The 10783-nt window shown below is 57.7% G+C and overlaps 1 protein-coding gene across 1 annotated transcript in view; it reads right to left on the reverse strand.

Annotated features, from left to right (window-relative positions):
• ELN (elastin) overlaps positions 1-10783 on the reverse strand; it is a 33784-nt gene that overhangs the window by 3501 nt on the left and 19500 nt on the right. The window contains exons 19-30 of the mRNA XM_010854287.1: positions 10005-10248; positions 8962-9015; positions 8308-8388; positions 7998-8039; positions 7503-7589; positions 6730-6786; positions 4990-5121; positions 4843-4902; positions 4195-4320; positions 3532-3570; positions 2037-2108; positions 1812-1858 (exon numbers count right to left, since the gene is read on the reverse strand). Of these exons, the coding sequence (XP_010852589.1) occupies positions 1812-1858; positions 2037-2108; positions 3532-3570; positions 4195-4320; positions 4843-4902; positions 4990-5121; positions 6730-6786; positions 7503-7589; positions 7998-8039; positions 8308-8388; positions 8962-9015; positions 10005-10248 (1041 nt within the window). The remainder of the gene's footprint in view (positions 1-1811; positions 1859-2036; positions 2109-3531; positions 3571-4194; positions 4321-4842; positions 4903-4989; positions 5122-6729; positions 6787-7502; positions 7590-7997; positions 8040-8307; positions 8389-8961; positions 9016-10004; positions 10249-10783) is intronic.

A 10783-nucleotide genomic window follows, 5' to 3' on the forward strand; every position in this document is an offset into this window, starting at 1 on the left:
ACCACGGCCTGGCCACCTACTCCTCTCCGCCTAAGATCCCCTCCTCCCACTGCCCCTCCCCCACTGGCAAAACAGCTTTCTTAACAAAGTCTCATCAGCCTGGTGTCTGAGGCCCACATGTCCCCCCAACCCTGCGGCCTTTCCCGGACTGTCCCCTCCGCCCTCTCTCTTGGTTCCCTGTGCTGATACAGCCCTGGAGTCCCTGCTGCTAGCCAGCCAGGCTCAGCTGCGGATCTCACAGCAGTGGTGGCCCCTACCTCCAATTGGGAACGGCTGGCCGGCTCCTAGGACACCTCCGAGGCCAGCGGCACCTGAGAAGAGGGCAGATGGGGGTCGGGATGAGGCACAGCGTAAGGGGCCCTGAGCATCCCCTTCAGGGTCTGGGACGTGATTTCCAGGAAGGATCCTTCACAGGTATTGTGAACAGGACTGAGGCCTGAGCTGGTTCGTGGACAGGGCAGTGAGGGTGGGGTATAGGCAGCTTGCAGGCCTGGGCTCGGGGGGGCTGTGGGAGTAACTCACCGAATTTGGCTGCTTTAGCAGCTGCAGCTGGAGACACACCTGGAAAGATGGGGAGCAGGAGGGCTTAGGAATATCTCCTCCCTCCCAGAGTCGTGTCCTCCTCCTGACCACTGCCATCGATCTGCCCCTGCCCACTGACTCATGCTTTCACCATGCCTCCACCCCGCCTCCATCCATCCATCTTTCCAGAAATCTTTATTAAGCTCCTACTGTGTGACCAGACTTGTGGAGCACACAGGGTAAGAAACTTCAGGCTGGGTCAGAGACACAACGATGACCCGAGAGAGACAGAGACGTTAACACAAGGTCCACCACGATGGCAGAGACTTTGGGAAAGGGATTTTCCTCCAGGCTTTGCTTCCCTTCTCTGAACTCCCACTGGAGGTGGTTGGGCGGATTGAAAGAGAGAGGAGAGGGAGAGATTGGGACATCCAACTGCAAGGGGCAGCCCTCTCTAAGCCTGCCCTGTGCTCAGTCGCTCAGTCGTGTCCGACTCCTTGTGACCCCATGGACTGTAGCCCGCCAGGCTCCTCTGTCCGTGGGATTTTCCGGGCAAGAATACTGGAGTGGGTTGCCATTTCCTCCTCCAGGGGATCGTCTTGACCCAGGGATCAAACCCATGTTTTCTGCATTGCAGGCAGATTCTTTACCCGCTGAGCCACTGGGGCCCCTCCAAATGCTGCACGAGCCCAGAGAAGGGGGGAGGGCTCAGTATAATCTTGAGTTGCTGATAAAGTGTGGGCAGGGTCCAGGCAAAGAGGACCGCCTCAGCAAGGTATGGCCAGATGGGAAAGAAAGTCAGTCTCTATCTCATTCATATAGGCTGCTGCTGCTGCTGCTAAGTCACTTCAGTATGTGCCCGTGTATGCAAACACAGACACACATCCCACGCCATTCGTTCACTGATTCCAGAACACACTTTACCTCCAAGGCCCACAGCCCCCGGGACAGCTCCAAGCCCACCAACTCCCAGGCCTCCGACTCCGAGCCCACCGACTCCCCCCAGGCCTGTGGAGAGAGCTGTGTATTAAACCCTGAAAGTGAGAGCAGCTGGCTCTGTCCGCAGAGGGGTGGGGCTATCATCCCAGGTCCCACGAGGAGCCTGGGCCCCCAAGGGCCTTGGAGGGCTGGTGGGGCCAGGAGGTGGGCTGGACCCCCAGAGACAATGCCCCTGAAGGCCTTGGGGAGCAGGCCAGGAATATATGCTTCATGGCATGTAGTCAGACACCCTCCACCCCAACTCCCAGGGCAGCTCCCACCTCACACCCGTGCTCACCAAATTGGGCGGCTTTGGCGGCAGCTTTGGCGGCGGCGGCCGCGGCAGCAGGTCCGACTCCTGGGGACACAGAGGGAGCTCAGGGAGGGAGTCTCCACAGGTCAGTCTCCCTCAATGCCCAGCCCATCCTGGGGTTTCCACTAAGGTAGGTACCATTAGCCCCATTTCACAGATGAGAAAACTGAGGCACAGCAGAGGTTAAGCAATGTGCTCAAGGCTTCATGGGGTTTCAACTCACCTGCCACACCACCTGGAATGCCGGCTCCACCAAGATCTCCAACCCCTCCAAGGGCCCCGACCCCTCCTGGTCCTGTGGAGAGAGGGCGGAAAGTCAGTCCTTCCCCCACTTCTGAAGGACGAGGCTTCCCCACCCCAAGGTCACTAGGCAAGTAGACAGGTGGTGAAGGCCACGTGACCCAGTGGAAGGAGCAGAGGACAGAGGTCCATTCCCAGACACACGGGTCTGAGTCCCGGCTCTGCCCTGACCCACTGGACAAAGGCAGACCCCGTCTTGATCCTTGACCTGCCCACCTCCCCTCCTTCCTCCCAGGCCGGCACTGGGAGCCGCGGGTGGTCCCAGTGGTGGCTGTGGCCACGAGCTGCCAAGGGTGGAGGACTAGTCTCAGGCCCTGACAGCCCTGGGTTTGAATTCTGGTTTCTTTGCTCATCAGAGCTGTCACCTCTCTGACCCTAAAGGGGATGACGATCCTTTCCCTGTTCACCTACAAGTGTTTGGAGAGTGAGAGGACGCTCTCTGTGTGAAGGCCATCTGAGTGTGAACCACTGTCCAGTACAGAGCTGCCAGGAGTTACAGCTAGTGCTTTAGGGGCACACTCATGGTCAGTGCTTCATGCTCGTTAGCCGGCTTATTGTTTCAGGCAGCAAGGAAGGTAGGTACCGTTAGCCCCATTTTGCAGATGAGAAAACTGAAGCACAGCAGAAGTTAAGCAATGTGCTCACGGCTTCAAGGGCAGGAAATGACTTTGGAGCCAGAGCCCTTAGCTGCTCTGTTTCCCTGGCAATGGCTGTCGAGCTCAGACCAGCAGGGCCGCCAGCAAGGAACAGGAGAGAGGCCTGTGGGTTACCAGGCCCGCCACGGATGGAACACTTTCCAAGGTGGAAAATGGCCCCAAGTGGACCGGCCAGACCTGGTTGGCAGTTCCCTGGCAGAGGCCCCGGCCCAGATCCTAGGAGGCCGGAATGCAGGGGGACACAGACAGCATGGGTCTGGCCAGGCTGGGGCTGCCTAGGTGCCAAGTGTCGGGGGGTGGGGGCAGGCAGGCCTGCCACGTCCTCGTGGCGGGCACGGTCCTGCTGACAGCAAGGCAGGGGCCCAGATGAGGAGTCCTGGCTTTGCTGGGACATCAGCCCTGGTCCCTCCCTGGCCTTGGGCCCCATGAAACTGTCATGGTCTGAGGGGCCTTAACGACCATGGTCCTCACCAACATGGAACTGCCCCCCCGGGGAGCTGGAAACGTGAGGGGCGGTTTGGGTTGTCCTGGGGCTGTAGGCACGCTAGGCATTTAGTGGGTGGGAGCCGGAGTCTGCTGAGCTGTCATTAATGTGTCCTAGAAACTGCCTTTTTCCACGCTGACCATCACAGCCCTGTGATGTAGGCTGTAGGCACTGGGCCCTGGCCCAGGGGGAGAGGAGACAGGTGAGCAGGTGTTATCAGGGATGGTGGGGCAGCAAGGGTATCAACCACTGTGGGTGGTGGGTTGAGGGGCTCTTACCGAACTTGGCTGCTTTAGCTGCGGCCAGGGTTCCAGGTACTGGGGAAAAGGGCAAAAGGAAGAGTTGGGGAGGTCAGTAGCTGAGCTCTGTGCCTGGGAGTTCTGCTTCCTCCAGGGAGCCCTCCTTGACTTCCTCAGCTTTCTTTGTTTCTCTCAAAGCCCTGAAGCCGTGGCTTCATAGCTAGGAGCTCACCGGGCCAGGGACAGAGCTCTGGTATCTAACTGTGTCTCTACCAGTCTGGTCTGGGGGTGCTTGAGGGATTAACTGTGCCTCCTCTTTCCATTCTATCCTCTGCTGGCTCCTCGAGGACCAGCATGGTCTGTCTGAGGCTGATGTAACTAGAAGATGAAGAACTAGAGTTCCCCGTGGCCCCCTTTCCCCCACACACTGCTGAAGGGGAGCTAGGTGGGCCCAACCACTTCCACTGACCCCAGGGACCCCCAGCCTCCTTCCTTGGGCGGTGGGCTTCCTTTCAGCTTGGAGCCCTTCACCTGGCCTTTCCCCTACCTCTTATCCCAGTTGTCTCGGACTGCTCAGGAGGATCTAACAGAGCATGTATCACACGCCTCGGTGCGAGAGTGCTGGAGGACGTGCTGGGGAGAGAGCCCTGCCTCCTTTGGGCTCGGGGAGCATTGCTCTTCAGCCCCCAGAAGGCCCCTTACCTGCCCCAAGTCCAGGAACTCCGGCCCCGACTCCAAGGCCAGGAACACCAACGCCCACTCCAAGGCCAGGAACTCCAACGCCCACTCCAAGGCCAGGAACACCAGCGGGAAGGCCAGCAGCAGCCCCTGCGGGAGATGGGAGGGTAGGGTGACAGCGGCAGGCAGGAAACAGGCCCTTTTGGGGGTGTCCTGCCCAGGAAGCTGAGTCAGGGCCCAGGAGAAGGGGCCCAGTCTCTTGCAGGGGCCCCTATCCCTTTCATCTGCCCTCTACACTGCCACCAGTTCTCCTAAAACTCACACTGACCGCCAAGTCCAGCCCCTCCCCAGACCGGCTGCACACGCTGGACACTGCTTCCCTTTTCATCCTCACGTCCTGTCCCTCCCTCTTGAATGAACTCATTTGATTCCCTTAACAAGCCTCCCTGGCATGTACCCTCGGTACCACACAGGGACATCAGAGGTCACTCGGCTGGTGTGGGGCTCAGGACACGAACGCGGGTCTCCCTTATGCTAAATCTGTTTCTAATGCCCATGTCTGCCGCCTGGGGGGCCTCAGGAAGCTGGAGGGCAGGTCTGAGAGGTTGCGTGTCCAGGGACCCAGCTCAGGCTGGGGTCACACCAGACCGAGAAGGCAGGCAGGACACTCACGGAACTGGGCTTTGGCGGCGGCCTTAGCAGCAGACTTGGCTGCAGCTGGGACCCCTGCTCCTGTGGGGGAGAGGATGAGGTTTAAGGATGGCACCCATGGAGGATTCAGAGCACCCTCACTCAGGCCCACTTATTCACACGGCTTACCTATGACACCACCGGGGCCCAGGCCAATGCCGGGAGCCACGCCGACACCGGGAAACACGCCGACGCCGGGAGCCACACCGATGCCAGGAGCCACACCAACACCGGGAGCCACGCCGACTCCAGGGCCTAATCCTGCAAAAGCGAGCAGAGCCAGTCCTTAACCGAATCCTAACCAAGGAGGACAGAAGCTGACGGAAAGAGCAGCGGGCTGGGGGGTCAGGAACCCTGGATCCTTGCTCCAGCTGGGCACAGACTTGCTGTGTGACCTTGGGCAAGTTACTTTCTCTTGATGGGCCTCAGCTTCTTCATCCCTAATAAGAGGTCTGTGCAAGATCAGGAGCTCAACTTTTGGAGTTCCAGGGACCCCTTTGAGACTCTGAGGGTGATACAGGCAGACTCATGCAGCAGCTAAACAACTGCAACAACGCGTAGTAAAGGGAGTTTGGCAAGACAGGCAGGCCTGGCTTCAAAGCTCAGCTCAGCCACCATTTAGCTACGTGAGTATGGGCAAGATACTTAAGCTCCTGGAGACTCAGTTTCCACATCTGCAAAATGGGTGCAACAGAACCGATCTCATAAGGCTGGTGTAAGGATTACCTCAGCAAACGCTGAAAGTGTTAGTAGCTCAGTCATGCCTGACTCTTTGTGACCCCATGGACTGTAGCCCACCAGCCTCCTTTGGCCATGGAATTTCCCAACAAGAAAACAGGAGGGAGATTCCTGGCCCAGAGATGGAACGCACATTGCAGTCAGATTCTTTACTGTCTGAGCCACCAGGGAAACTCTCAGCAAATAGTAGTTTTACAAACATGAGTTGCCGTATCTGAGTTTAGGAATCACTGGTGGCTCAGTGGCAAAGAAGCTGCCTGTCAAGGTAGGTGACGTGGGTTCGATCCTTGGGTTGGGAAGATCGCCTGGAGAAGGAAATGGCAACCCACTCCAGTACTCTTGCCTGGGAAATCCCATGGACGGAGGAGCCTAGTGGGCTACAGTCCATGGGGTCACAAAGAATCAGGCATGACTCAGCAATTAAACAGACCTGAGGTTAAGATTTCTCTGGCACGCAGCTGGGCTCTAAAGTGAGCTGTTTTGCTGTGCCGTATTCAGGAGGGTGTGGGAGCCTGGGGCTGCCAGGGTGGCCCCCGGCTGAAGCAGGAGATGCAGAGCCTGGTCAGGGAGTGAGAGCCCTGCTGTCGCTCAGGGTGGGCAGGAGCTCAGAGAAGCCCAGCGTTGGCTCCAGAAATGGGGCAAGGCCCCAGCTGGACCGGAAGGCAGCAAGGGCTGTGGGAAGGGTAGGGGTGGGTGCTGGAGGGCTCTCTGGCATCTCTTCTCTCTTTGTCTTCCTGCTCAGAAACTTCGCTCCCATCCCTCAAAGTGCTTGGATGGGCCGAGACCTTTGAGGAAGGCCCAGGCCCAGAATGTGACGCTTGGAGAGATCACGTTGGAGAGGGGTGCTGTCAGACTCCAAAGCAGAGATATGAGAGAGCAGTGCTCTGGGATCAGGCTCGGAGGCAGAATTGGCAGGGGGCTTCCCAGGTGGCTCAGTGGTAAAGAATCCATCTGCCAATGCAGGAGATGTGGGTTCCATCCCTGGGTCGGGAAGGCCCCCTGGAGAAGGAAATGGCAACCCACTCCGGTATTCTTGCCTAGGAAAATCCCATGACAGAGGAGCCTGGCGGGCCGCAGCCGTGGGTCTGCAAAGAGCTGGACACGACTGAGGGACAAAACAACAACTCTTACCAAACTGGGCGGCTTTGGCGGCAGCTTTGGCGGCTGCAGCTGCTGGAATCCCGACCCCTGGAAAGGCGAAGATTAAGGATCCGGAGCCGTCCCCAGCACCCCTCCCCTCTCTCTTCCATCCCCCATGGTAGAAAGACTTCGCGGAGTCCACATCTCGGGAACTGCCCCCTCTCCCAGGCCCGCACTGTGATGGCCCGCCAGCCGCTCTGGGCATGCCGTCTCCCTGAGAAGCAGCTCTGACTCTGTGGCTATTGGAGGAAACGGCTCATTTCTTGGGGAGAAACGCAAGAGAGGAATGTCCCTCCCCCCGCCCAGAAAGAAGAAGAAATGCAGAAGAGAAATCTTCTGGTGGGGAAAAAAACCACAAACCGACAAGGAGGATTGTAAGTTAATCTCATTTCCTCCCTCTGGAGAAAGAGTGCCGGTAAACAGAGACTAACACAGGCCCTCCCACCCGATCAGAAAGCAGAAAGGCCCCGTGGGGCGAGGGATGAATGAGGTCTCCCCAAACCCCAGCCAAGCGGAGTTCTGCTGGCTCTCAGGCTGACATCCTGAGCATCCCTGAGGGCAGGGAGGAGACTTTCTGGGTTCACTCAGCGATCTGGAATCCCATGGAGACACTTCCCTTCAAAGTATGGGAAATCCCTTTTTCTCTACCCCTGTCTCTGGGCTCAGTCTTGCCATCTGTAAAATGGGACCCTTGATCTACATCAATTCCAGGGCCCCTTCAATGAGATAAACCAAACCCACGTCTGGGCTGGGACACAGCTCACCTGGCACCCCTCCAACACCTGGCACGCCTGGTATTGCTCCTGGGGCGCCTGGCACCAGCCCTCCCAGGGCTCCTACTCCCCCAGCACCTGGAGTGAGGAAGAGCATCCAGCTTTGCCCTTGAAGCACCCTCTTCTTGGGGGAGCCGAGGGTGGAGGTGGGGGTTGCATCGTGGCCGGATATTATCTGGGCACCTTTAACTCACTGGTGTGGGATGGGGGATGATGAGCCAGGTACCAATGACCCCAACAGTGGGCAATTGCAAAGGCCAGAAATGTTCACTGTGGCTTTGGAAAATGGGGCCAGGGGCTTCTGACTTAACCCAGGCCTTTTCGGCCCCAGAGGCCAAGAGTATGAGGTTGCTCTGATTTTTGAGCCTTGGCCCCCACAGGAGAGCCTGGCTGTGGAGGGGAGGGGGCAGGGCTTGGCCGTGGGGGGAGGAGTAGGGGGAGGAGGGGAGGCGGAGGGGGCAGGGAACGCAGGGCTGGGGCACTTACCGATTTTGGCTGCCTTGGCGGCGGCAGCTGCCTGAGCTGCTGCTACGAGGAATCGAGAAAGAAAGAGATTCAGAAACCTTGCTGGATCTCAGCTGGGCTGTGCTGACAGTGCACCTGCCCCAAGGGCACCGGAGGCCCACCCTGCGCTCTCCCCCACGTCCTCCCTGAGTTCCCAGAGCTCAGTCTACCCTCCCCAGCCTCCCATAGCCCGACAGAAGATGAGCCTCCATCCCTTTCCCTGTCCCCACCACCCCCCACCACCTGCCTTCATGGAGCTAAGGCTCACGGGAAAGGCCAGCTCCTGGAATACCTGCGTCTCCGATGCCAGGAAAGCCCCCAGGGCCAACCCCAAATGTGGGAATGCCTCCAACTCCCACTCCGCCTCTGGCCCCTGCAGAGGGAAGAGAATCAAGTGGTAAAGGGTCTAGTGGGAGAGGCTGGGGCAGGCTCTGGGGGATGCTGGATGGGGGACAGGATGCGAGCCTCCCCCCAAGTCTGGTCCATGAAGGACAGGAAACCATGAGATGCCTGAGCCCCACCAATTCCCTCCCTACTGACACCCCCTAGTGTGTCCCCAGCCCCTCTCTTCTCTGAGCAGTTGGGGAAGGGTCTCTTTGCTGGTGATGGGCGGACTGTGCAGTCTTATCCTCCGCCAGGCTGAGGCTCTCCTCTGAGTGGGTCCTGGCCAGGACAGGGAGGTCAGGGACACTGTCTCCACTGGGAATGACATACTGGGACTCCACTATTACTCAGTCCCTTGGCCTCATGGTGGGAGACACCTGGGGGACACATCGTCCTGAGGCCCAACAGGTCCAAGTCCCAGCTCTGCCAGTGACTTGCTGTGTGGCCCTGGGCAAGTCCCTCCTCTTCTCTGGGCTGCACAATGGGGAGTAGAAGATGAGGGTCCTGGAGTCCAAGTAAAGGCCAGAACAGGGCGGGGCGGAGCTATCCGCTCGGCACTCACCGAATTTGGCTGCTTTGGCTGCTGCTTTAGCAGCTGCGGCTGGGGACACGGCCCCTGGAGAGACCAAGAGAAACACAAATGCTCAGGGGAGAATGGAGTGGACACTCAGGATATGTATATATATCCCTCTGTCTTTCAGTCCATCTTCTATCTATTGAGCCAACACAGGGTTGTCCATCCATTTACCCACTCATATCTCCACTTACCCATCTGTCCATCTGTCTACCCAGCCACCTATTCATCCATCTGCTGACCTTCCCAAATGTCTGTCCATTTGTCTATCTTTCAATCTCAATCTACCCACTCAACCACTCAGCTCTCCAGCCACCCACACATGCATTATCCATCCATTTATCCACCCGCCTGCCTATCTATCTTTTCATCTAAATGTCTAACCAACTATCTATTTTGTATTGGCCTTCTACCCACCCATTCATCTGCTCATCCACCATCCATCCATTCACCCATCATTCTAATCACTTGTATTGTCCCCACCTGCTTATCCATCTCTCTTTTCATCTACCCATTTATCTTGCCATCCACTATTTTGCCCATCTTATTTATCCATCCATGTAACCACCCATCTTTGTATCTCTCCATTCATCCACCCATCACCCACTCTCTCATCCATCAATATGCCTACTCATCCACCTGGCTGTCCACCTACTTCCCCAGCTGCCCATTTGCCCATCCATCCATCCATCCATCTCCCCAGACATCTATCCATCCATCTACCGACCCACCCATCTATCCACCATTTACTGAACACATATTCTGTGAAGGGCTGGGAACACAGAGATGAAAAAGACATGGAGCATACTGACAACCAGAAGGTAAATTGAAGAAGATCAGAGGCTGGCAGTAGTTAATTATAGCCCAAGAGAGAGAAGATGACCAAGGGTATGGAGAGAAGAGGATAGAAGGGTGATGTGTTAAGGAGAATCGGAAAGTCTTGGCAATAATTTCTAACATCTCTCTCTTGCACACACAAACACACGTGTGCACACATAGCCAAGCTCAGCTGGTATCCGAGCACCCAATACCTGGAACTCCAACACCAGGGACCCCAACACCAGGGACCCCAACACCAGGGACTCCAACACCTGGGACTCCAACACCTGGGACTCCGACACCTGGAACCCCGACACCAGGGACCCCGACACCTGGAACCCCGACACCAGGGACCCCGACACCTGGAACCCCGACACCAGGGACCCCGACACCAGGGACTCCAACTCCTGGGAAGCCTCCAGCAGCACCTGTGGATGGAAGGATTACTGTTCTGGCCTGGACCCTGTGGGAACCTCAGGGGGGCCTTTGGGAGCATGACTTTGGGGAGCTTCGGGAGCCACGGGTCCTGTGTGCAGGATGCTAGCCTGGGGGGCATAGCCTCTGCGTGGATCCAAGTCACCCGAGAGGAGATGAGGGAACTGAGGGAACCCCAACAGAGCTCTAGGGGTTTGTTTGGATCTGTGGCTGGGAAGAGCAAGGACTATGTCTAAAGCAGATTCATAATGCTCTACTAGGCCCAGACAGTTGGTACAGCAGCTGTGATTGGCCCAGGGGGTAAAATGGGAGGAGTCAGCAGGGTCCCTGCCCACAGCGCTGGGCCAATCAGTGCAGAGCAGTGGACAGAGCCTCCTGGACAGAGGCAAGGAGGCATGACCATGATGATTGGGGGGGTTGGGGGGGTTGGGGGGGAACAGTGCCCCAGCTGGACAAAGACAAAGTCCATCCAGCCTTATAGGCCTGGAGCCTTCCAAGGTGCATGCTGAGGCTGGGGCTGGCTGCAGCCCTGGCACTGCCCATTCCGGGGACACTC

Source organism: Bison bison, unplaced genomic scaffold, assembly GCF_000754665.1.
Source record: "Bison bison bison isolate TAMUID 2011002044 unplaced genomic scaffold, Bison_UMD1.0 scf7180017864340, whole genome shotgun sequence".
NCBI lineage: Eukaryota > Metazoa > Chordata > Mammalia > Artiodactyla > Bovidae > Bison > Bison bison.